Source organism: Aspergillus neoniger (assembly GCF_003184625.1).
Source record: "Aspergillus neoniger CBS 115656 unplaced genomic scaffold BO87scaffold_29, whole genome shotgun sequence".
NCBI classification, from domain to species: Eukaryota; Fungi; Ascomycota; class Eurotiomycetes; order Eurotiales; family Aspergillaceae; genus Aspergillus; species Aspergillus neoniger.
Window position 1 is genome coordinate 234,777 of NW_020291157.1, and position 25,246 is coordinate 260,022.

Sequence of the window (25,246 nt, forward strand, 5' to 3'; positions counted from 1 at the left end):
GGGATGGGTACTCGGAGATATAGATAAGGTGGAGATCCGGATAGGCCAGTTGGCCTGACGTTTACGTGCCTTAATAATCAGGTGTCCTTAGCATTCCATTAACTCCGTATTTTAATATCATTCATAATAGTTCTACGCGTTTAAGCATTATCATCCTAGTATATACTGATACACATCAATCCCAGCTCCGCCATTCATCCTCTCGTCCGTGCATCTCCTCTTCGCTCATCTCTCCCTCGCTGTCCTGTCCCCGCAGCCGTGGTGACATCGGCGCCAGTGTCTTCATCGACACGCCCGTGTTCGGCCGCTCTGGGTCGCGCACCACATCCAGTGGCTGGTTCGGCGTCCAGTTTGCTGCTGCGGATGCACCCCAGGCATGGCTGTTATTCATGTTCCGCTGGTACAGGTCCCGCTGATATTGCTGTTGCTCCGCAGCCTCCCGCTCCCGTCGCTGCCGCACGCGATCGCGCGCCTCCATGAACTTGGCGCTCGGCTCCCAGTGCCAGCCATCGCCTGTCGTCGTACACACCGGCACTGGCCACAGCAGCGGACGGTCACCGAACAAGTGTCGCAGATTGCGTCGCCATCCTAGGTCGAATGCGTGCGGCATTTTCTCGCTGTCCTCCTCATCCAGGTAGTTCTGATACCGGTCGTGCTCACGCTGGCGCTCCATCTCGGCGTACGATCGCGACAATGCCTGTTGTGCGGGTGACATCCGCATCCCGGACGGTGATACACTGGGCGGAGGAGTCGGTTCCTCTCCCTCTTCGGCCCGCGTCACTCCCGGGATTGCATTCGCGTGAGCGTCGAGGATCTGCCCTCCGTAGTCCTGCAGCCGGTGACCAAAGCCTTCTCGGTCGCCCCCTTCGCTGCCCAGCACATTCTCGTAGCGGTGGCGATCCAGCGCTTTCCGCAACGGAGACACATACCGGGTCTTTTCCAGACACTCAATCGTCGTGATTCCCCGCAACGCCAGGCTGATATGCCAGACGGTAAAACCTGACAGCACCAGGCCAATAATACCACCCAGCACCGCCAGCAACACCACGTTGATCGGCAGCATCTTATCCACATCGATATATTTACTGTCGTCCAGCATTTCCGTCCATATCCACAGCGCCGCGACGATGAAATCCACCCAGCAGAAGATCGACGTATATATCAAGAACAGCAGGAACGCTTTGTAGTTGTACAGTCCGACACATGTCGCCAGCCATGGACAGTGGTGATCCATCTTCAGCACGCAGCGCTTGCATGTCGAGCAGTGGTGCGCCCGGTCCGGTTTGGGGCACTGGCATTTCTTACAGAATCGGGATCCACCGGTCGAACTGACGGTGTAGGCGGTATATTGTGGTAGTTCGGTCACTGGAAGTGCACTATATTCATGTCGACCGCGGCCGCTGGGAGTGAGGGGGGATCCGGGATCGGTGAAGACGGCGACCGTGTAGCATGCGTTCAGGCCGATGTAGAGGATGATTCCGAGGAAGGAGCTTGAAATACCTGGTTCACGAACTGTAAATAAATGAGTGAAACAATGAGAAACCACGGTTACACACCGATCCAAGCACTCTCAGACGGCTTGAAGCCGACACTGGCCTCGACCCAGACGGCCCATGTCGTTAGGCTGTAGACGAATGCCAGAGGGAAGAATGATGCTGCCGTGCAGCAGTAGCGTTCAATGCGGAGAGCCCAGGCCCGCGGACGTCGTTTCGGCCACGAAGGCGAGGATGGAGGTGAGGCTGCCAGTGTTGCCATGGTCATATGGAGTATGGAGTATCAGCGAGATGACATCCACGTTGCGAGCGACGATTCAAATCATGGCGATAACCGAATATACAAGGGTGTGGTGTCAGCAGCGCAGCGGTGACAACTCGAATGTACAGCAGTTGGATGATACAATCTACTACAAACGAGTCTAGAAAGGAGTCAAGTGGGAATGAGAGATGACGGGGAGAGCGGAAGTGGAGGGAAGGAATGGAACTGATGGATCTGGCGATCTGAGGCACCACATTATTCTTACGTTACATGTACCGTACCGCACAGCCACGGTTTGCCGATCACATGCGCCTATATTTAGATCGTGGCTCGGCACTGTTGGTTGTTCACAACACAACTGCCTGATAGGATTTACTCTCCACTACCGCGCAATCATAATCATTTATCATTGGGATTTCCATCCCATACTATGCTATAAACATGAGTCGCTGGTGCAACTACAGCACCAGATACAAGTATCCCAAACGCCGCTGATACTGCTTCGATATATGATAACCGCAGATGCGACAGGATATCTTAAGAAACCAGACCAAACATATACCAGAGAGTATAACACAGTGAAGAAAGAAAATATTTCGGAATGTAGTCGCTCAGGATGTCTTCGTTGTCGTTGTCGTCGTCAATTGGCCTTCTTTACACCATCCATTAACAGGCTGCGACACAGTTAGCATGAGCGTATTCCACCAGCATTGCGTTACTTACCAGACAACTCAACCGGTAGCACCAGGAACAGTTAGACTTGGGATACTTGTAGAAATCGACAATCAGAAGGATAAAGCCGACGAGCACCGCGACCAAGGCACCCGCGCGAACCAACCACCATGCCCACCACAGTGGTTTCCGACCCCGGAAGAAGTTCACTGGGTTCAACTTGTTGTTGTTGGCGCCTGCCCCGGTGCGAGTCCGACGTCCCTTGAGGAATTCAACCAGGCTGGGCCCAGTATTCACCTTCTGGCTGTCATCGGGCGTGGGAGTGCCCGCCCCGCCGCTCATGGCAACATACGGGTTGCGCGCCAGGCCAATCCTCTCGCGCAGCGCGTTAGGCGACCGAAGAAGACACAAGCCCAGAGCCAGCCCCATGATGAAGCCTCCAATGTGAGCAAAATTATCCAATCCTGGCAAGAGCCCCAACACGAAAGACACCGCAATACCCAGGATCATAATGATCAACTCCACCCAAGGAGAAGCGCGGTCCTTCCATGTATAGAGGAGGTCCAAGATGAAAAGAGCGAGGATACCGAACAAAGCACCAGAGCAGCCGCACGACGCCTCGCCCTGCCCAGCATAGTTGCCGCCCAAAACAAAGCCCCAAATTCCACTAGCCACATAAACCAGAAAATATCGCCACCAGCCGATCATCCGCTCCATGTCAACTCCCATAGTCAACTGCACGATCAGGTTGAAGCCGATGTGGATGACCCCGGTGTGGATGAACATGGGGATAATAAACCGGAACCATTGATTGGGCGCCGGTTTGTCGTCAAGCGATCCGTGTGGATGAGGGTTCGGTACACCGCTGAAACCGCACGCTTCGGACAGTGTGCACTCGGTCGCCGACGTGGTGGCATTCGGGCAAGAAAAGAGAATTGTTTCGTTGGCGTTCTGAATGCCAGGGACGTTCTTCATGCATGGTGTGTACCGCGATCCCATGTAGATTTGCATGTACGAGGAGGGTCCGATCATCACGTTGAAGGATGGTTTTGTCTCGATAGGAGAGCCTGTAAATTGAGCTGCAGAATTGTTAGATAGATTGCAAGGGACCTCTTTGCCAGCCGGACATACCATTCTTCACCAATTCCACGATGAACACGATGATCTGGACCAAGGTAAACGCATATGTTACCCACGGGATCTTCTTCTGGAAGAATCCCTTCTTCCTATTCCTGTTCCTCCGTGCTGTCGGAGCGACCGGTGGTTCGATATCTTCAGGGGCGGGCGAATAATGAGTCGGCTGGTGCATCCAGTTCGGCGGCGGAGATCCATTTGCATATTGATTACTCTTCAGCGGAATATTCTCAGAATAGGGCTCGTCATTCAGCCTTCCACCGGCCGCATATGCTTGGTCGGAACCGAGAGATTGTTGACTGTGGTGAAGTTGAGGGTCGGCTGCCGTGGGCTCGTAAGGATGTGTGTGGAAGTCAGGATGGCCTGGGGTCGGAATGTTATCGAAGTGAGGATTAGCTTGCTCATAGGATGGCGGATTGTTGCTGTAACCGCCATGGTAGTAGCTGTTGGCTGCCATATTGAATGGACAGCCGGGCGGGCGAAAAGCGCAGACAAGGAGGTCGTGTGTCAATCAGGTCAGTGTGATGGCTGAGTGCAAGCGATGGTCCGGTAAGCTTCTGGCTGGCCGATCGTGTGGTTGCGTAGTAAACAGTAGAAATTAATTTTTCTTCTGCGAATGAGAGGATGGGTTTGTTGACAAGGGTCGTCTCGCAGAGATGACGACGGCACGTTTGGCGGGCAACAAGCAGGGCTGAAACAATCAATCAGAGAAATGCCCCTGACCCGGAACCGCCTTTCAACTGCGGCAAATGGCCCCCAACGATCCAACGAAACGAAGGATCTATCTATCTCCAGCGGAGTTCAAAGGAAAAAAAGTAACGAGAGATTCTTCCACCCAAGATACACAGACAAGGACGGGGAATAACACGGTCAAGCTGTCAAGAGAAGGACAAATGAACGAAAAGCCGGTGAGATAATGAAAGATGGGGAAGAAAGACGCAGGACGAAGTTTAGGCAGGCCGTTTTCAGTCTGGGCGGACGACTATTTTTGGGCGCTGCTGATCTCCAAGAAACTTCGTCGTCAGCCGCCAGTCCAAATGGAAAACACTCCCCGATGACTGAGCAACGCGGATCCAGTCATTGTGAAGCGTCAGTTTGGTTGTGTTCCCGCAGGCCACGCAACATCCCGCGACCGTGAATGGCTTTGAGGCTATGGCACAGCAGTACTTAGTGAGTACTACTAGTGACCCGTTGCATCATGGCGGTGTTCACCCCCCACCACGATTTAAAGACAGGGCTGGGCATGTTGTGGCTGGTTATCGTTGGCGTACTACGGTATGCCTCTCTCCACTTCATTAGCAAAGAGTTATTGTGTGCAGCAGCGTGTCTGCTCTTGACCGACCATTCCCTTCCAGCCTTGTCATCATCATGTCCCCTGTTTATCAACCCGATCGGATGCTCGTGTCCACGCATGCTTCCGTACACAGTTAGTACTTCAGTAGTACTTACGAACAACATTAAGTAATGAGGGAAATTACATCCCTTGCGGCAGACCAATCATACACGGGTTCATATTTGACATTAAGCATTACTAGACATTTAACAATACCATTCGCCTAACCCACACGAGGTTCATCTATACATCGATTCGCGTGTGGAATCCGATCTGGGAGACATCCTATTCCCCCCGACCCTGCTGTCCGGAGCGACTCATTATACAAGCCAAGGAGGTAAAACCAAAAATCCAAACTCACGGGCTCCCAACCCAGGACTGAAGGGTCGGGTGCTCCCGTCTCTATCGGGGTGGAATGCCACATTACTTGCCGTCGTACACGCTTGGTCCGCGTGTTCGCATTAAAAATCGATGCCTTTCCGTTCAGTTCATTAAGTCTGTGCGCAGCAACGCGCTAAGGTTGATCATAGTAGTCCCGGAACGCCACGGCAACGCCATCATATAAATCGAATGTACGGAGTACAACAGGGTCTATCCCAACCCTCAATCGTCAGCTGCACAACGCACTGTGTAACTCAAATCAGCGATTACTTACCATCATGACAGACCCTGTTGTCTTATACCAAAAAAAGCAAACAAACCAAGAGCAAAAATAATATAGTCATGATGTTGGTCAGGCAGATGCGCTTAGCCAATGGTCAGGTGATTCGCTTAGGTGGAGGGCGTGGATATCGAGTTGACGTGCGAGTCGAGGATGCCCAAGGCTGCACCCATTTCCTCGCTGCTGTGTCCGGTCAACAGCCATACGAGACGGCTGAGCTTCTGGTACAGCAACGCGGGGAAATAAACCAGCAGTGCCCAGAACAGCAAGGACAAGACGACCATCACGAAGGTGTTGGCCACCAGCTTCTCCCCTGGCGTCATCACATAGAGTCCAAATGTAACCTCGTAGCGGTAGTATTCCAGCCGGATACGGTCGACAGATCGCTGCAAGATGTTGCGCCGGGGGTGCTTCATGGACAAATGACTCGAACAAGGGGAGTTCGTCATGGTGGAGGAGTATTTGTTGATCAGCTCATCCACTGCAGCCGGCGCATGCGACGAGATATGTGTGGAGGTGGAGGGAGTGTAGAACGACTGCATTTCCGTTGCCATTGTCAAACAACACTAGAGGAGTCGCACTGAAAGGGCCGTTGCTTCCCTGCGCTACACGTTGTCGAGTGCTCAGCGCTTTCCTGTCCGCTGCCTCGGTCGGATATCGTGCTGAGCAATCGCTCGGGAGTGACGCAGGTCCTTAGTTCCGAATAAACTGGCCGTTAAGATCCTAATCAATCTGGAGTTCTCCGCGTCTCAATAGTCGGCCGTGAAAGAGGTTTGATTTATCGAGGTAAAACTCCGTTAAGATGGGCTATGGGGGGGAAAGGACCGACGCGAGAAGATCGGAAGCCGGGGAAGACTTGAGAACTAAACAGACCGTTGCTGAGAAATACAGAAGCGGGGTCAATGCAAGAGAGAATACAAGTAGCGGAGATTAAGAGGAAGAAGAGGAGAGCAAGCAGCAACCGACTAAGGCACCAGGGGAGGATGAAGTGAGAGTTGAGTTGGGGGAGATGGAGGAGAAAATCGGTAAGGCGCGGATCGAGGAAAAGCCGCCGTGAGGGATGATTGGAAGATGGAAGGTCTGCTCAGGCAATAGTCCGACTAGTCCAGCTCCAGGGCGTCCTGGCCAAGAATTAATTCGAACTAAACAGCCGCGGATGACTCCAGTGTCTGGGATGGTGCAGAGTCCAACTGCTGCAGAGTTGCTGGATCATCGTCATAGAAATTAATTTGCAATGCGACGCTCGCGAGGGCGACTCGGTCATTGGCCGCAACCGGCGCCCGGAAGTCATTTGCTGGGAGGAGCTTCGGCTCTATCGGCATCGCCCGCGTCGGTGGTGGTCCTTCCTTGGTTCTGTGTGGTTTGATATTTTTTTTTTCTTCTTTTTCTTCTTCTGTTTTTTTCTCTTGTTTTCTTCCTCTTCTTGTTTTTCCTCCTTCCTCTAGACTATGTTCTCCATCTTCAGCCCCGTCCCTCGATCCCTATAACACGCTTCACTATTCCCGTAATCAGTAATCTTTCCTTCCTATGCCTAATTTACGGGAAAGACATCATCCCGATGGAGCCCAACCTTCTTTGCCCCGGACTTTCCACTTAAAGAAGCTCATGGCCCCCTAGCTAGCATATCTCGCGCGATAAGAGGCGACAGGGCGTCCACGAGCGTTCACATTATGATAGTCCATGTGTGCCCAGTTCCTTGCATAAAGTTCATAACGCCCTTGATCGCGCACGTCCCCCTTCGTTGAGGTAAGCGGCTGTGATACCCGTCGGAGTGGAGACTCCCGCAGCCAGATGGTCGCTCATTCTATGGAGCAAAGGGAAAACAACTGCGGTGCCATGCGAGTTGGACGTTCAATAGAAGTATCGGGAACTAAATACCCTGCAGCAAGTCTGTTAGCAGATTAGGTATCACAATCTTTGTGTGTTGTGTAACTCTAGCTGCTGGTCTTCCATTTCGGAACCAGAAACCTTCCCCGGTTAGTTTGAACTATCCTGGTCAGTTGAGCTACCTTGGCACGATGATCTACCGTGGTTGGATTCGCAGTCGTCTGAGAAGCATAAGCAAATCGAACTTAGCAGATTCTTTATTGAGAGATTGTTGTCAATGAACTGGCCAGAGTTACGACCTTGACTCTGGTGGTAAATGGCGGGTGTAAAATCTCTGGGTTCTGTCGGACTTTTGTTGTGGTTGCATGCTGCGAAGTGAAATATATCTTCATTCACTCAAGAAACTGCAGCGTTTGGCATGCTCTCATAGTCACTACTTGACTGCGGACCACACATGCCATGTTTGGAATATTGTCTGCCAAAGCAATTCATGGCGAAATTTCCTTGTAGAAACTTGTGCACATGTGGTCTTACCACCATGTCAAAACTGATTGGTCGCTTAATGCGCAGTCTGCCATCTGCCATGTGACACGTATCAATCCAGCGAGCACACGTCGAGGAACAATCGTATTCTGCATGCTCAGGCCACTGGGAAAGTCGAGTAGCTCGATTGTCACTGGGTTTGGCATACAGCAGATGATTAGCATCCTGTACGACGAGAATTCATCAACGTGTGAGTTACACGTTATCCCTATTTGGTTTCTCACCCGTGCGCATTAGTCATTGCGACTTCGATTAGCATCCTAAAAGTGAAGGTAAGGGTGATTAAAATGTTCAAGATATTGAGGAGAAGCGAATCAATAAATACACCCGGTGCTGGATGATTTCTTAGGTAATATGTAAAAGCCTGTCCCGGAGATAGCTTAATCTTGTAACTAAGAATAGAATACCAATTCACGTATATGGCCCGTACTGAAGGCTTTTTTCATTGTATTAGAAACCGTAGTTACATGCATAGGGCTGACTGTATGGGTCAGCATGCAATGTGGCTCCATTGAGAATTGAATCGACATTCTGAGCTTAGTGTAACTTTCTATAAGACCAGTCAGTGTGCACTTGAGAATATGCGAATATGCCCTACCAATAGGTTTCACAATGTAATTGATGGCGAGCTCGATGCTTCTAGCTTTCGTTGTCATAGAAGTTTAGCAAATTTCAATCATTCATACGGATGGATGCTCGCCGGGCGAACCGCGTGATCTGATAATATCTTGTGAAATCTTCCGCTCTTCTCACTCGGTCAAGTAGACAATTCCCTGCGTAATCTGCCGAACAAAACCCATTCGCTGTGGGCTTGAATCAAACGATGCTAATGATGTAGCTTCTCATACCCACATGCTCAAAGACAGTATCAAAAGGCTTCCGATCTAATATTGTTTCATAATTGATGAAGCGGCTTCCAATAATGCTTACTCAGGTCGCCTTTGGCGGACGTATTAATTGGCCAAATATATGTGTGTTCCGTTTCCTCGTGATATTGTTCTAGCTACTTCGCGATATTTATCAAGAGCAGCTGGGTTAGAAGGACTGTTGCGAGAAGATGTACAGCTTTATCTGACAGCAAAACCCGACAGATTTCAGGACGAAAATGGATGAACTTCAAGAGAATACAAAGCCAAATTTATTTTGCTGAAAGCTCAGCTTTTCGAACAGTCCGCGTAAGCAAGAAGTCGACCTCTTGCTATGAGTTCTTCTGCTTCATACCATTTTGGACTCGCCTGACATAATCACAGAAGAGAGCTTGAGATAATGCACCAGTACATTCATTTACGGTCTCCCCTTCGCCAATTCCATCCCGGGATTACTGTTAATGTAAATCGAGTCACGTCAATTTCAACACCCTGGGTATTTTATATCGACTAATGCGCTCTTTCTAGCGCATTGTGGTCGAAAGCTACTGGAACCAACATGGTTCTTCTTGTCATTCTATACGCAGACTCGGACTAGCCCAACATATATTGACATCAAATTCTTGGTCTTTGCCCGTGCATCATGTGGTCTAGAACTTGCTGACACACACAATCGCACCATAATTTTGCACCACAACGTCCATAGAAGATCTCAATGCCTTAGTCTTGTCTCGCTATAGTTCTATTTTGTTGAAGGAATTCGAGATCTGTCCACGGGCACTTATTCCCCACTTGGCACCGAAGACCAGCCAGCTGTCACACTGTCGGAAAGCGTCCGAGCGTCCGGACCGCCACGGCAAAGCCCAGAACTCATGTCCTGCCATGCGTCTACCCACGACTAGACATGTATCCTAAGTTAGCGACATGAGCGCGAAGTCTAGCACGAGTCGTATGTCTGCTTGGCAGCTAGAAAATCACGATTCATACAGGTAGTATGTACGAGTGTCTTGAACCTGAGATTCCTTGTCAAGATCTTCCAGATTCAAAACCTGGAACTACATTTCCGTATCTGTTACAAGTGCATCCCTATATTCAGAACACAAACCGCAGCTCATGGAGTTATAAGGAAAGTTCTACGCGAGCTCGTATGGAAATTCCTCAGCTTCTATGCAGGCATATTCCTAATTAACTTTAGACTTGGAAGCGCGGCAAACACGGAACGTGCGGAACGTCGGGCGCTGTACCTTGTAGGGTTGCCCCGTTGCAAAGGTACCTACATGGCTTATGGGTCATGATTGGTTCTTTCCTTTATAAACATTATCAACGGAATAACACGACGATCTTTATTTTATATTTATCTGATAATAAAATCAGTGATAGGTATGGCCCCCTTGATTATAATCACAACATGTGTGGAATATGGCTGTTTCGTAACATGAGTAGCAGACATGTGTGGATTAGTCTTACGCCATGACTCGCGTGGTCGAATACACGTCCGCTGTAATGCGCCAATGCTGCATCGGTCAAGACGAAGGAGGGGCATTTCAGCACTTGTGATATTAAACACCGATGGGAGGGTGTCCACCTCGGGAGTACTTACCCGAAGGGTCTCTTTTCTACGCACAGCTTCAACAACAACCCGAGCAGATTATCTCTTCTTTTCCCATCTGACTGGCTGGCCTTTACTTCCGACAGCATGCATACACTAGTAGAAAGAATCTGCAGTCGCCCGTGGATAATGCTACAGCTGAGATCTTATCTGACCAGTCCATAACACTCTATCTTTTCCAAAAAAAAAAAAAAAAAAAAAAAAAACATCTTCGAATCCTACACGAAGTTGATCCCTCCGGCTGAGACCACATCCCACCCGTCTTTGCCTCCGTCCAGACGTGCTTTGTATACATGGCGATGTGCTGGCAAGAGAGGTTGACAAAGTACTTCATGCAGTTGTGTTTGGCTGGACCACCGCATCGCCCCTCAGCTTCGAATACAGATCCTGGCTGAGGACTCCTACGCGGCATTTCCATGGGCCGGAAAATATTTGCGTGGTCTTGGAATCGGTCCAGACCGCCTGCAGCAGCTCAGAAATCCGCTGGTGACAGACTAGGAGCAGACAATGTACTCTTGGCAAGAGGCCATGGAGCACTCAAGATAACCGAGCAACTACTTCCTCTCCGCCAATGCTCGATGATCGTAAAATAAGTGTCTCGGCACAGCGATTTATCATTTTGAATAGGTGAACCTGCGTTACAACCCAGGATCAATGGATCTTAGAATCTGTTTCTTTGAGACCGCATTAGGGACCAAGACACGAGCCGTTGCCGCATCGGGCAAGATAAAAGACAACTCGGCGCTTCCGCCGCTGTACATCGATGTCGGCGCATGCCAATCATACAAACAACAGGGTGTGGCTTACGCCACAAGATTCCTGGATCACCGATCACAAGTTGATCTACATGTAGGACGTGGCGGTTCTCATGATTGACATTTCACAAGGGTTCAAACATTGGACCACCTGTACTGCGCACTCCTGAGGGATGGATTGCTAGAAAAGACGCAATGTAAGAGGGAATCATTATCCGGGGGAGGGAAGGCTATTTCATGCAGAGGGCAACTGCTCAATGCACAGGCCACTGGCTTTGTAAAGACTGAAAAACCAGGCGGCAGTAAATTACGGAGATGGAAGCTACATTGGACCAAGTCCGAACGCTAATTGTACTGCTAATAACCTGGGTGTTGTAGAGATGTTACAGTGCAAAAGCCATTTGTGTTGATTGTGGGAGCTGAAGGGTCCTCGACTTCCAACCTCCTTTCAATCTCTAGCTTCTTTGACCTCTTCGTCGGAGTACAGGCAAGCAACCCAGCAAATCTCTTGCCAGCACATACAAGGATTCCTGGGCACGAGAAAAAAAAAAAAAAAAAAAAAAAATCTGAATCTACACGATATACAAAGAGGTGGCCACAGGCTAAGTAAATACCCCGCATGGTTGACGCATAATAGCGGCTGATATATAGGCAATGTGTTCGCCTGGGCTCGGATCTAGCCTCTGGCACATTTTTTCCGCGGATGGTCAAACTGTCAGACAGTTACCAGGGGCATATTCCACTAAGAAGATAGTACCATCTGTCACTTTAACCGAGTTCTTGAATACATCAAGTCACGATTTATATTGAAAGCTGATGTTCCGATTTGTACTAACATTGTTGTTTGTGTAGATCTCCTTGCTATACTCTCAACAGTACCATCGCCCCCATCCACACCCATGGCATTCCTCAGCTAAGGAAAAAAATTTTTCGGCTGGGCTTTTCCACATCCTGCAGTAAGACGATTTGGTCACTTTGGCCCGTTTGTGGATCATACCGAGAGTGGAGGCAGGGATTATCGCTGAGCTTCGCTAGTCGACGGAGATGCTGGCTTATGCACGATGCCCGACAGCTGTCGTTGAGCAAAAGCTCTGCCGACAACCCCAAAAATACTCTGTGCAGTGTCAAATTAATTAGTCGTCTTTAGTGTCGGGTATACCCCGTGACAAGGGTACATGGTCCTATCACCGTGCCTGTCAACTATTTTCCAGTCTGCGCCGGGCGCCCCCACCTGCTATTAGTCTGACAGACGGTGGCGAGGAAGGATTTTCCAGGCCTCCTTACTGGTGCAATGTGCCAAGGAGGTACTGCGTACCGGGCAAGCCGTTAAGTAGCGCGGTGGCGAACTTTATATTTGCTACTGAAACAGATGTTGATATACCCGACAACCAGGATGGCAGACTGCAGCGTCTGCAACTGGACCCGCTCCTTTCCAGAACATAAATTGGTTATCAGAACAATGGGAGAAGGATGTAGTGGCAGGCAGGACCTGAGCTTTCAAAACATCAGTGTGAATAACCCGTTTCGAGGGCGTCTACGGCTCATTGACTATATCGTCGCCTCTACATTATCCTGATATCTTTCTTGCGCGGTGCACCATGGCTCAACACTGGAATTCCCGTTTCGGCAGAGTAGCGAGCTTGTAGGTGTCCTTACTTCTCTCTGTTAGTGGGAGAGACGCAGGCTGTTAACACATGATATTCTCTGTCAGAAGGGCCGCTCGACCAGGGTTTCAGACAGCAGAGCTCGATATTACAGGCATCCCTGTTGTCAGCGACCAACAAAGTCTTCCGATTGAGTTGTCGAGGACCGATGAGAGCCATCTACTCAACACGGGCTGGCCCCATCTCCAATCGCTCTGGCCCATCCTTGGGGTGGGAGAATTCCAGGCCTATTACGATTCCCTGTGGACGCCGAGACGCAAAGTCCGGCTGTCATCAGCTCTTGTCGACAGTCTACTTGCCATTTGCATGCAGCTCACTAGTACTGCTGTCTCCAATAATGGATCAGGTCGCAGCAATGTTCTGACAGCCGGGCAACAGCTGTATAATCGCACCCGGCAACTCCTTCTAGAAGAGGAACAGGCGGCCCCAACGCTGGCCACGGTGCAGACTTTCATCTTCTCGAGCATCTATTTGCTGTACACAGACCGCATTGGGCCTGCATACGCCACGATCGACGGCGCAGTGCGTTTGGCATATGGGCTAGACCTTCACCACGATCCCCCAGAGGGAATGGATGCGAGGCAGCGGGAGGTATGGCGCCGGGTGTGGTGGGCTTTGTATACATTGGAGAGCTATCTCACGACTAGTATGGGACTGCCATCTATCATCGTACAGGGTGAGGTATCCTGCGGCTGGCCGACGATCTCCCCAATGGGCGGCTCATGCTCGAATCACTTTCAGGTGCACTGGGCCAAGCTGCTCATGTCAATCCAGATTGTACGCACAGTCTTTGACCAACAACAAAAGGAGATTCTCCGGGAAACCTACGAGACCGACATTCGCAACCTACCAGGCCTCCTGGAGTCTATCGCAATATTCATGGTGCGACCTCTTAAGGCTATCCGGGAAGGGCTTAAAGCAGTGCCTTCTCCGTTACGGATTCCTCGAAAGGACGGTAGTCGGGGGTTCTCATTCCTCTTGAAAGAAGCAACTATTAGTCTAGACGGTAAAGCCCCCTTATGGCTTCAGCGGCAGCAGTATGCCCTGGAAATCAGCTACCATAGTCTGAGTCTGGCGGTTTTACGACCTTTCCTCTACCTGCAGGGCGGCAATTCGGCTTCCATGCCGCGAGCACATGCGCACGCTGTCACTGGCGTGAAGCACGCCGTCACCTTAACGGTGATCTGCCACCAGTGTCTGACTGAAAGTGAAAGTCTTGCGAGGAGTCTCCCGATGTTCCGCTGCCAGTGGGATAGCTGCCTATACCTCATTACCTTCATTTTGGCCATTCCAATGTGTACCTTCGCTGCAGAAGCCCAAAAAGCGGTGGATACTGCTGAGGTCGCATTTGCTATTCTTGTGAACAGTCTAGGGTTGTCGTGCCGAGCCTCAGAGATCATGGATGATCTTCGCAGGCGCGCAGAAGAGATGGTTCATCCTCCTGCACGCATGGTGTCACCAAGCCAGCCCGCATCGTGCATTGACTCCGCGGCAGCGTCCTCTCCAGGGTCTCATGTATCTAGCGGCGTAATATCCGATCATGGCCATCTGGGCACGTTTGAGGGGGCACCAATTCCACCTACGGTTGACCCATCAATTGGCTCGGATGTGGGTCGTCTCGAATACTTCACAGCAGCAGAGTCCGAGCTATCAATGGAAACAGCGCTTGACGTGTCTAGCCTGGCACTGGAAGCACCGAGTTGGACCGACCATAGCATGTTGGATGTTAACATGAGTTGGGTGGGGGACAATGTGCTAGTTGAACCGTGGCAAAGTAATATGGATCATGTGTTTAGATAGAAATGGAACAGTTCACACGGGATTAAGACATGCGTAGAGAGGGTATCCGATTTCACATCCCGAATTGCAGTCGGAAATCCCGACGGTGGGTGCCGAGCTGCAGGTAGTATAAATTTTATTGTTCTCGGAGAAACCCCGCCCACTGCAGCTGAAGCTGAGACCCACCGGCCCGGGCCGGACTGTTTCCATCTCCACTTGATACGTGCTGATCTCTATAACTGGCTGACACGGACTGCTACTGTGTAGGGTGTAGTACACTTTTACTGCCCTCTCATTTGATCAATTTAAAAACACTTTCCATTTTCTCACCCCTGCCCCGACTCTTCCCCCTCACCCACACATCCCAACCACCTAAATCCAAAAAAAAAACTAAACAGCCTGACAAGCCACAAACCCATCATATTCCTCCGCCCCGGTATGCGTAATCAAGCCCGCGAACTCATCCTCCCCATTGAAAATGATCCGATCCGCACCAGGAGAACCCCCATCATACACCTTGTAATCATCCAGAATCGGGTACTCATAGTAGGTGCCTGAGACGGTGAAATCGAACCCTTCGTAGTCGTGGTACACGTGCGGGTAGTCGTCGATTGTTCGCCCTTCTTCGTGTAGGGAGTACCCCTTTGCTTGCGCTTTGCTGATGTCGCTGGCCCAGTAGCAGTGGCTGCCGCAGTAGTAGACGCATTTCGAGTCGGAGCGGGATTCAGAGGGGGCGGCGAGGGTTGATGTTAGGAAGAGGGAGAGGGGGAGGATTGTCTGTTTAGGGGTTGTTAGAGGGGGTTGGTGAGGTTATGATGGGGTGGGGGTGATAGGGCGTGTATGTACCTTGAGTTGGAACATTGTGTTTTGCTTTAGGGATGATCTCTCTATTGTTAGTCTTCTTCTGTCTTTGTTCTTGTCTGATAGTACTTGAGACAAAGAAGATTCTTATCCTTATTTATACTGCTCTCTGAATCCCCTCAGTAGCCTATTAATCATCCCATCTTCGTCACTGTATGCAGTCTATTTATCTACCCATTAACTTGACCTCCACAACCAACAATCGAAACAAGAATCCTAACAAGGATATGATTAACTCCGACGGAGATCGAGTAACTCAGGACAGACTAACATCCTATAACCCCTCCTCTATACCCAATCATGGTCTGAACATAACCAGACAAGCAAACGCCAAGAAAGAACAAGCATCCCCAAGATAAGCCACGTTCTCACATTACTCGTCGAGAAGAGATTTATCTCCTGAGGATCACATATACTAATCCTCGGTAGCGTTCATCCGGCTAGGAACTCCGACGGGTATTCCGGGTAGAACCCACTCTTACTTCGTGTGTTCTCCAATAAGCAGAGGGCTTGGCTTCATGTGCGCGGGTATATCTTCTTGAAGAGTATGCATTCTACTCTGGAATCCCTAGGTAGTCAGGGAAAAGAGAAAGCATGATCATGCTCGCTGAGCAGGAGCATGATCCGCCCTAATCAGACCCACTAGGCAGAGGATTTGTGCTACATAGGAGAGTTTGAACATAGGCCAATTGGTCAAATATTTGTCAATTTAATTTTATCCTACATATCCTCTTGTGAGCACTTAATCGCATTCAGCTCTATCAGGAGGAAAGGAATACTTGTCAAGAAAGAACTCCATCCTACGCAGCGGTATATGTAATAGTAATTCAGGTATCTTAATTTTCCTGCCGTTCTAAATCAAGGCAAAAGCGGATTTTGAACCCTGGCCGCACCGCTGCGCACTCCATCCTTCTTCTCGAACCAGATCATTTCCTTGAGCATTTCCTCCAACTGCAGACTCAACCTTGTGACTTGGGCATCTTCTATCACAAACTCCGCTTTTACGATGTCATCACTGCCATCGAGCCAGTCAGTAAGATGAGCATCGAATTTTCGGTCATCGGACATATGTTCGAATTTCAAGGTAAACCCCATTGAGCGATCTGTAGCATCGATGAAGAGCGCATCATCTCTGATTTGAACCAGTAAGTTATGATACCCAGGATTCCAGTAGTTGCCAGCGTAAGCACTGAGGGGTATTGTCGGTGGCTGCGGAGTATTCCGTTTTGGTTTTTGCTCATTCACTTGGCCCTTCTGGATACCTTGACTTTTCTTCGCTTGGGTTTTCTTTTCCTGCTTTCTCTTCTCCTTTTTTTCCTGGTTCTTACTGATTGGATTTGCATCTTTCGCCTCGGTCTGGGGGTTTGGACCGCGAATTTCAACAGACCGTGTGTCTTTGCTTTGGCTGTCCTGAGGTTTTTCGTCCGTGACTCCAAGGATATGGTCAATTAGCTTTTGGACAAGGGTCGTCGCAATGCCATTTGCCCCATCTGAGTTTCCCATGATCACAGCACCGAATGAGAAATCAGGTAGAAAGAAGAAGCGACTTGCGAATCCAGCGAATACCCCATTATGGCCGACAACCATATGTCCCTTGTAAAAGTAGATATCCAGGCCAGCAGCATATGCTACCGGTGAGCTGTGCCGCTTCCGTCTTGCTGGGTTTGGATTCACAAAAGTTCGCAGGCGAGTGAGCCCTTCATACACATTTTTATTGATAGGGTCTTCGCGATTCATGAAAGCCTTGACAAATTTGATGAAGTCGTTCACGCTCGAAATGATAGACCCTGCGCCTTGGCCTTCTGGACAGTCTGGACTTTCTAACCCACGATATGTTGAGTCGGCCCTTTTCCATGTGTAGCCAGTTGCCATGCGGGATCCAAATCCTTTTGATCGTGCGCTGCTGGGTTGAAGAGTAGTTGATGCCATGTCCAGAGGCTTGAATAATCGCTCTTCGAGGAATGTACTGAAATCCTGTCCGCTCTTGACTTCCACTAGGTGGGTTGCCACTGTATACATCATGTTGCAGTAAATATACTTTGATCGAATGGGGGCCGCGACAGGGAGGTTCCTGAGGTTTCTCGTAATGGATCGAGCATTGTCCGGCTTCGCCGCTCGCACACTCATATACGAGTCGTCATGGCTGGCGCAATATGATTAGTCCTGAAGTCAAACATGGACTTTGAAAAATATTAGCTCACCTAGGCATTCCACTTCTATGACTTAAAATGTCTTCCACGGTGACTCCTTCTGTGTATCCTTCTCCAGACATAACAAAGTCCTCGGGGAGAAGAGTCGACATTACGGCATCGTACTGAATATCCGGGAACATGTCATTATCGTCGACTAGCAATCCCACCACCGCAGCAGTGAGTGATTTAGCAGACGATGCAATGTCAAACAGCGTATCTGCTGTACAAGGTATTTCGGGATCCAGGCTCGCATGTCCATATCCCGCAGAGGCAATTTGATCATTGTGTATGATTGCAATCGCCAGCCCCGGGACATGCTGCTGATCCATCAACTGTGTCACATATGACGCAAACCCTGCCGAGTGAAAAAAATCCATATTGCTGATTTGACGAATTACCGGTGTGCGTTATGGAATGCCATTGTATAGGCCTGTTCATGTAGGGTCCAGGCGGTTTCTTTGAGCCTGAGGATCAGCACCCGAGCGGCCCCGCACCTGGGCCCTTCGGGTTGCCTAACCAGGGCGGTGGGGCTTTATCCGACTGCTGCCTGTCTGGCCAGTTAATTCGGGTAGAATAACTAGACCTAGCATAGTGGATTTTTACTGGTAGCATTCCGATCGAAGTGATCATTTTGTTCTAAAGCTGTCATTCTTCCAAAGCCAGAAATAGACTAGGCATTTTACCAAAAGCACCTTTTGTAAAAGATTGTTGAGATTGTTGAAGGTAGTCAACATTATACTGTATCACAGCCACTTCTAAGTTGCAGAACTTTATACGATTCCTACACGCATTTCTATATCCCATTGTAATCATTGTAATCAAGTTGTTCCGAAATACGCACCTCCGCTGCACTAAGACATGTACAACATCTTACTTTCGCCGAAACACGATTATAGACGTGCTGGACTCCAGATCGTAGGTGTGTATCTCCTCAATACGTAGTCCCACACGCTTAGCCAGCTCCGTCCATTGCTTCTTGGTTCGCTCCTTACCACCAAGTGAGATCATCAGTGATATATCGGCCAGGCTCGCTTGCCATGATGCATTCACATCTGGTAGTACCATCTCGTCCACGAGGATTCTTGAATCAGGCCCCATGGCAGTGGCCAGGTGTTGAAGGATCTGGGTGCATTGAGAATCCGGGTAGTCGTGAAGGATCCGTCGCAGGTAGTAGAACCTTGCTCCTGTTGAATCGAAGTTCTGGTTAGATGGTCATGGATATTTTCAGAGATATAAAACCTGCTCACCCTTTTTGGTCTGTGGCTTAAAAATGTCGTGAGCCATAGCCTGGATACCATCCCGGGGAAGAAGGTGGTCGACCGCTTCGGGCAGGTCCTGCAGCACAAGGCGTCCTCGGAGATGGGGATACTTGTCCCTGAGTTGAATACACTGGTGGCCATGGCCACCGCCGACATCGACGAAGAAAGGCTCTCCATGATGCACTGGGCTTTGATCAACGCGATCAACTTCTTGGTGAAAGAGGTCGAAATTCGAAAGCCAGTCCGTGGACTGAAGACCGGTCATAACTTGTTGTAGAGAATCAAACAGCTTTGGATGCTTGGATAACCACTCAAAACAGGTGAGGTCTGTTTGAAAGGCTTTTTGAAATGGGGTGTTTTTGTTATCCGTAATATCATCGTAATTGTTTTCTGCGAAGAAGGCTGGGAATGCTTGACTGGCTGGCCCACAAGTTTCGAATCTGTCAGACGAAGAAGTAAGCCAAGAATCCAACAGTTCATATACCGTGAACTGATCTTACGCGTAGAGTACAAAGGCCTCTGAACGCTCATCCGCCAGCATTCTGGTTGTTAGCTTGGCTCGGAATTGTCCCACAGTCGTCTCTTCGATGATACCATTTGCTGCAAGGTAACGAAGAATACGTTCTGTGTTGCAAGTAAATGGAATATTAGTCCCCATGAGCTCTTGCAGCTTCGATGAGAGATGCTTACCCAGAAGCCGCAGGTCAACCATCAGATCCTTTGCCAGTTCTGAGGCTGTCCATACGCGGTCGTCGACAGCCAATTTTCCGAAAAGGCCAATATTCATCCCGAGCATGATGACTGAAACCCTCAGGTGCTATGAGATGCGTTAGCTGAATGGAACGTATGGTTTATTCGAAAATGCAAAGTACAGAGTTGAAAAGATCCATGATCATATCCATCGGACTCTGGAGATCCGACAGAAGGGAGCGGAGATCATTATAAATGCTTGTGCGAACTGGCTCATCAGCCGTGCCGGCCAGGGTACGAATTTGGTCGATGATAGAGTCCATTGGGAATGAATTGAGTGGTCTGGTGCATAGAAGACTGGCAGCATCGTTGGATTTTATAGAGCTTCATCTCAGGGCTTGGCTCTCTCCGCGGAATATCCGCGGGCTACACCAACGATGATTGGCTAGATTGAGGAGCCTTCGGATCCTTCGCCACCCTCGTGTCGACTCTCACGTCTGTTTCCTATCAACCATAACCATTGTTCCATTCGAATACTTCGACGTCAAATTAAGTGCAGGATGCCTCCTCGATCACATATAGAGAAGCAAAATTCCCGCTTGAGACCTGTCTCGTGTCACTTTTGTCGGTCGCGAAAACTACGGTGCAGCCGTCAGCTTCCCTGCTCCAATTGCATCAGCCGTGGATTTGACTGCGGGCTGTATTCAGCTCCAGTGTCAAGTGACAGCCCTCATAATAATAATAGCCGCGGGACGGCTGATATCTTGACGCGTCTACAACGACTAGAGGACATCGTTCTTCGAACAAACAGTCAACCTATTCGAGCGCATGATCCAAAGACAGATCGTCGTATGAGTCGACCACAATTAGCACGAAAGGATAAGCAGGCTGCAGCGGATGCAATATGGCTCGAAGCAGAGTGCGCAAGTCAGATGTCTTGTGTATGTGTGGTTCAAACTTCTGCTGGGACTCGAGCAGCTAACCAACACAGCGTTCGGTCGGAACCGACATGACGACCTTTCGATCATGTTCGATATGGAGTATAAGCAGTGTTGTGACCATTGAAAGTACCAGTTCAGGCCCTTTGGCGAGAAGCTTTTCAATTCCACTATACCAGGAGTCGGTGGTTCTGCTTGAAAAATACTTGCGTGATATCACCTACATTCATCACGTTGTCCTCAGCGGTCCACTGCGTACAATGGTCGACAACATCTACAATGACATTGAGCATCAAGCGCCTGTAAGTCCTGGTCAGGTGGCGCTTCTTCTAAGTATCCTGTCGAGTGCGATGTATACGTGGACTCGGAAGGACTCAGAAAATGCACCATTTGCGACTCCCTCGAAGATGAATGCAACATCTTCTCTGTGGGTCAAAGGAACTCTTGACTTGCTAGATCACTGTCGTCGCCAATCTCTTCAATCCATCGAAGCCATCCAGGCAATGATCATCATATCCTTTGTCATCGCTAATCTGGAAGGTATCAGTGCTCGATTCCGTGACCTGTTGTCAACAGCCATAACAGCAGCGCGAGAACTCTCGTTGCACAAAATTGACCATCAAACAGAGATATACGGAAGAGAGGACACTCCTGCTGACTCTGTTGACTTTGAAATGAAGCGAAGAGTATGGTGGTATCTGGTTGCTACGGATTGGTATGTATCGTCGCCCACGCTGCTCTCGCCAAAACCGTTACTGAGTGGCACAGGATGGCATCACAATTCCCTGGTTCACATAGAGGCACTTACAGCATCAACCCGCTACATATGGTGGTCTTAAAGCCTCGCAACGTTGACGATGAAAGTCTTATGGCTGGTTCCCCCATCGTTGACCGACCGATGGAGCAACCTACCGAGATCTCATATAGCCTTCAGCGTATCAAGCTAGCGGAGATATGTCGAGAAGTCATAGATTCTTCTTCACTGACCACATTCAATGACGGCGATATGGAGTCTGGGCGGCTTTTGGGGGTGGACCAGCGTATTGTTACATTCATCGGACAATTACCACAGTTCTTCCGCCTGGATGGAGATGCCCTCGACAGCCTCATCGCCAAGTATCCGAACATTGCTCCGGGTATCATGATTCAGCGGTATATCATCAATTCATTGGTGCACTCACAACGGTGCCGACTACATCTCCCGTACTTAGCCCGCGGCTTGGTCGATCCGATGTATGCCCCCTCAAGAGAGGTTTGCCTGGAAGCGGCTCGGTGTGTCATACAGGCGGAAAGAATGCTGGCAAGCGAGGATATCCCCTTTGTGCTTACGAGACTGAAGTTCTCCGGGATCTTGCAGTGTGTTGGCATCGCGATTACAGCCCTCTTTCTGGACATGTGTCTTTCTCAGGAACCTGTACCTCGGCAAGCGCGCCGGGCGGAAGTAGTCGATGCATGTGGCATTCTGAAGGACGCCACAAAAGACTCTCCCGTTGCCATCAAGCTTCTTGAGTCGTTCCAGCGAGTTGTGCGAAAACATGATATGTCGGTCAGCGAGGTCATTTCTGAGTCCCTCTGTGCCGACAACAGCTCATCCAGCCTGACCGACATCATTGCCAATGAACAGGACAACATTCCAGCTCTTCCCCACCTTGATGAGATTTGGCAGATTTCGCAAACAGACACGAATATCCAAACATTCGATTGGGATGCGTTGTTCCTCGAACTTGATTGTCCGATGTTGTCTAGCTAGCTAGTCGGGGGATACCTTGGCGTAAAAGCTTCGCTTCTTCGCAGCCTGAGGCACCGACATTTATCAGACACCAGCCACCTCAGCCAGATCACGTGGCATAGATACTGAAGGCAAAACTGTAAAACAGGCATTGTGAGTGGATGCCCATACTTGCAGTCTGCTTGCACCTGGAACGTTAAATACGTTACAAAGTATGACCCTGTTTCATGTAGAAAGCGGGCGGAGAATTGCACATCTCTACCTCAATAGGCAGGAGGCGTTTAGGTGGGATGAAGCCGTGACAGATGATGAATAGTTGGTCAGTTGTTGAGCCAGCGTCATGGCCGTATGGTAGTCATCTAGTAATTACTGGGTCTCTGCAGTCATTCAATTGTTGTAATTAGGACTAGAATATGGGATCATATCCGGTTCTTGATCCTGAGTCGAGGAGCACAAAGGAAAAGAAAGAGTGTCAAGTGGATGGAGAAGAGTGGGGGGCGGGTGACATCATCTGCACTGGGGCGGTGCAAGATGGCATTAAGCAATCCCCCCAATGGGCCTTCTCTTGTGCCTTCTGCCTCCCTCTGGCTGCTCGTTTCTCCCTCCCCGTGTTTCGGCTGTCCCGTCTCGACCAGCTGCAATCTCTCCTGCTGGCTGGCCATCTCTCCCATCCCATTCTTTTACCCCCAGCTGTACCTCCGACCTTGCAATGGCCGCCGAAGAAGATCCGCTCATTCAGGCCCTGCCGCCGGCCACTGACTACCTCACCTATCTTACCCTCCTCGAATACCAGCTCACCCCCGCCCGCCTTCCCATCCTCCACAAGCTCCTTCAGGATGAAGTCCTGACGACCAACATCGGCTGGGACTTGGTGCAGCTGTTGCTGCCCATGTTGCCCCAATCCCTCGATTGCCTGCACGACATTGCTCGCCTGGGAAACCCAAGAGAGGTGATATTGCGAGTTTCCGATGCGCTCATGCATTTACAACCCGAGGACGAGGATGATGATAGCGACGATGGCACGACTAAGGCTGACGAAGCGTCGCAAGATGCTACGGACGGCGCATCGAAAAATGCCGCCCTGCCGCGCCATATCTTGCAGTTCAATACTCTGGTCTCGATGCTATCGGTTCTCCATTCCCGTATCCAGACCAAATCCCCAAGTCGGTTCCTAGCGACATCGCTGCAGGCTGTACTGGAGGCATATACCCTCATGCCCACAAACGAGACGACGTATGCGATGCTGGAGTTCTTCAGAGACGTCTCACCGTCCAAGAGACCGGCACCGCCACCCAGAGTGCCCAGCGAGTCAAGCGTGCTGCGTCTCTCGGAGAAATCAGCACCGGACCCGGAAGCCGAGGTCCAGTCCCCTTCCCCGGCAAGCGATGATGAGTCGGTTCTGGTTCAGAAGTTCCTACAATTCGGCCTAATCGAGGTTCTCAAGTCATACCTACTGAGCTTCACTGGGCCGTCAGACCCCGGTATGTCCTGGGCGATTAGACTGCAGGAGAAGTTGCAACCTGGTCTGCGTCTGGCCAAGCAGGAGACACCGAGCGATGCATTTGCCAATCATAAAGAGCTGAAAGAGAGGGACATGATCATTGCCAAGATCACGGTAGGTTACCAACAACTTGCCATCTGGGTTTCACTAACGGCCGCAGGCTCTATCCCGAGATTTCGGTCTCAATGACCAGAAACTGCTTGAAATCGCCCTTCAATCCCCGAAGGACCAGCCTCTTCCTCTAGACTTCGAGGAGCCGCCCAAGAAGGCGGATGAGATTCCGTTAGAAAGACACGGCTCCCTACTGCTACTCGCGGCGCGGGCGGCTACCGCAGAACTGTTCTCATCTGGCCAAGTCAGTCCGATCGCCATATTCCCTGACTTGGCACGGATCTTCCAGAACTTCGTCGGAGGATACAATTCTCCAGACGAAGTGGCATTCGGACAGCCCCAAGTGCTGCTGGACTCTCTGCTCACGCTGACGGTCTTTTCCATGCAAAAGCCAAGCGATACGACACCCCACGAGAAGGACTTCATTGACTTTGTGCTGACCTTGACTGCTTGCACTGCGCGTCAAAATTATAGCTCCGTCCGACGCATTCCTGGAACGATCATCCGGACGCATCCATCGCAGGTCACCCAGTTCAAAGTGATCCGGACCGTTTTGGAAGACGACCGCTTCCAGAGCGTCAAGGATAGTGCGATTGGATGGCTCAAGACGGGTATCCTTGAAGCAGCAAATTCCTCCAAAGCTGGCACTTCCGCAGAGCCTAGCGTCTACCTCGACCCGCACTACTTCTCGGTGCTGTTCCCCTTCCTCTTTAACTCCTCCGAACTATTCATGAACGTATCGGCCGACCTCGTCGCTTCCTTCATCAAGTTCTCCCAGACTCTATCCCCCTCCATCCACGCGGCCCTCAGCCTCTACTACACGATTGTATCTTCAACACACCTACGCAAGCAGCTCCAGCTCGAAAAGACCTACGTGTACTTCCGCAACCGCTTCCTCGAACCGCTCAAGTCGCTCTGCCATGCCTTCGAAGTCGACCTGGCGCAAAACGGTGGCGACGGGAAGATCGAGGCAGCGGTCGGCGAGAGCCTAAGCCAAGTCGGAATGGCGCGCTCGGTCGGCTTGATCTCATACATGCTGGAACAAGTCGAAGACGCGGTCGGAGAGGCTTTTGTGGACGAGTCGGACATGCCGGAGCCGAGTGCGGACGATATTGCGCGGGTGGATATGATTCGGAAGGAGACGTCTCCTTGAACGAGGGTTCTGTACATAGTTGATTCCGGCCTGAGGACTTCAATGTGCAGGCCTATTGATACCTCTTGCTATATGATGAGATAGAGCCAGTGGCTAAATATATGGAAGCTGCTGCTTATGTTGATATATGAAAACATTCCATTGTGCAACTTTTTTGAATTACATATGTTACTATCACTAAACGATGCAAATACAACTACACAATACACTACCT

The 25,246-nt window shown here is 50.1% G+C and overlaps 9 protein-coding genes across 9 annotated transcripts; 3 read left to right on the forward strand and 6 right to left on the reverse strand.

Moving 5' to 3' along the window:
• Positions 1-108: 108 nt before the first annotated feature.
• Positions 109-1,972, reverse strand: BO87DRAFT_379023 (DHHC family palmitoyltransferase). The gene is made up of 2 exons (XM_025623930.1): positions 1,557-1,972; positions 109-1,500 (listed from the first exon to the last, which is right to left on the reverse strand). Exons 1-2 carry the CDS (start codon positions 1,753-1,755, stop codon positions 176-178), a joined length of 1,524 nt encoding a protein of 507 aa, XP_025476881.1. The 5' UTR covers positions 1,756-1,972; the 3' UTR covers positions 109-175.
• Positions 1,973-2,366: 394 nt separating this feature from the next.
• Positions 2,367-4,018, reverse strand: BO87DRAFT_428735 (rhomboid family membrane protein; the record flags this gene model as incomplete). Its single annotated transcript, XM_025627464.1, has 3 exons — positions 2,367-2,429; positions 2,479-3,506; positions 3,559-4,018. 3 exons carry the CDS (start codon positions 4,016-4,018, stop codon positions 2,367-2,369), a joined length of 1,551 nt encoding a protein of 516 aa, XP_025476882.1.
• A 1,268-nt stretch (positions 4,019-5,286) lies between these two features.
• Positions 5,287-6,418, reverse strand: BO87DRAFT_125334 (serine palmitoyltransferase small subunit family protein). The gene is made up of 2 exons (XM_025618007.1): positions 5,550-6,418; positions 5,287-5,485 (listed from the first exon to the last, which is right to left on the reverse strand). The coding sequence occupies exon 1, from the start codon at positions 6,107-6,109 to the stop codon at positions 5,666-5,668; it is 444 nt and encodes a 147-aa protein (XP_025476883.1). The 5' UTR covers positions 6,110-6,418; the 3' UTR covers positions 5,287-5,485; positions 5,550-5,665.
• Positions 6,419-12,609: 6,191 nt separating this feature from the next.
• Positions 12,610-14,619, forward strand: BO87DRAFT_408977 (fungal specific transcription factor domain-containing protein; the record flags this gene model as incomplete). The annotated part of the gene is made up of 2 exons (XM_025626209.1): positions 12,610-12,797; positions 12,867-14,619. Exons 1-2 carry the CDS (start codon positions 12,754-12,756, stop codon positions 14,617-14,619), a joined length of 1,797 nt encoding a protein of 598 aa, XP_025476884.1. The 5' UTR covers positions 12,610-12,753.
• Positions 14,620-14,988: 369 nt separating this feature from the next.
• BO87DRAFT_428738 (ribonuclease-domain-containing protein) lies at positions 14,989-15,459 on the reverse strand (the record flags this gene model as incomplete). Its single annotated transcript, XM_025627465.1, has 2 exons — positions 14,989-15,375; positions 15,445-15,459. 2 exons carry the CDS (start codon positions 15,457-15,459, stop codon positions 14,989-14,991), a joined length of 402 nt encoding a protein of 133 aa, XP_025476885.1.
• Positions 15,460-16,287: 828 nt separating this feature from the next.
• Positions 16,288-18,069, reverse strand: BO87DRAFT_379027 (beta-lactamase/transpeptidase-like protein). Its single transcript, XM_025623931.1, has 2 exons — positions 17,661-18,069; positions 16,288-17,602 (listed from the first exon to the last, which is right to left on the reverse strand). Exons 1-2 carry the CDS (start codon positions 18,026-18,028, stop codon positions 16,318-16,320), a joined length of 1,653 nt encoding a protein of 550 aa, XP_025476886.1. The 5' UTR covers positions 18,029-18,069; the 3' UTR covers positions 16,288-16,317.
• A 375-nt stretch (positions 18,070-18,444) lies between these two features.
• On the reverse strand, positions 18,445-19,923 carry BO87DRAFT_408979 (O-methyltransferase; the record flags this gene model as incomplete). Its single annotated transcript, XM_025626210.1, has 5 exons — positions 18,445-18,835; positions 18,899-19,350; positions 19,411-19,534; positions 19,601-19,727; positions 19,783-19,923. 5 exons carry the CDS (start codon positions 19,921-19,923, stop codon positions 18,522-18,524), a joined length of 1,158 nt encoding a protein of 385 aa, XP_025476887.1. The 3' UTR covers positions 18,445-18,521.
• A 185-nt stretch (positions 19,924-20,108) lies between these two features.
• On the forward strand, positions 20,109-22,637 carry BO87DRAFT_379029 (Zn(II)2Cys6 transcription factor). The gene is made up of 3 exons (XM_025623932.1): positions 20,109-20,541; positions 20,592-21,253; positions 21,307-22,637. The coding sequence occupies exons 1-3, from the start codon at positions 20,161-20,163 to the stop codon at positions 22,286-22,288; spliced, it is 2,025 nt and encodes a 674-aa protein (XP_025476888.1). The 5' UTR covers positions 20,109-20,160; the 3' UTR covers positions 22,289-22,637.
• A 235-nt stretch (positions 22,638-22,872) lies between these two features.
• On the forward strand, positions 22,873-25,229 carry BO87DRAFT_379030 (uncharacterized protein). Its single transcript, XM_025623933.1, has 2 exons — positions 22,873-23,882; positions 23,929-25,229. The coding sequence occupies exons 1-2, from the start codon at positions 22,977-22,979 to the stop codon at positions 25,030-25,032; spliced, it is 2,010 nt and encodes a 669-aa protein (XP_025476889.1). The 5' UTR covers positions 22,873-22,976; the 3' UTR covers positions 25,033-25,229.
• The last annotated feature ends 17 nt before the right edge of the window (positions 25,230-25,246 follow it).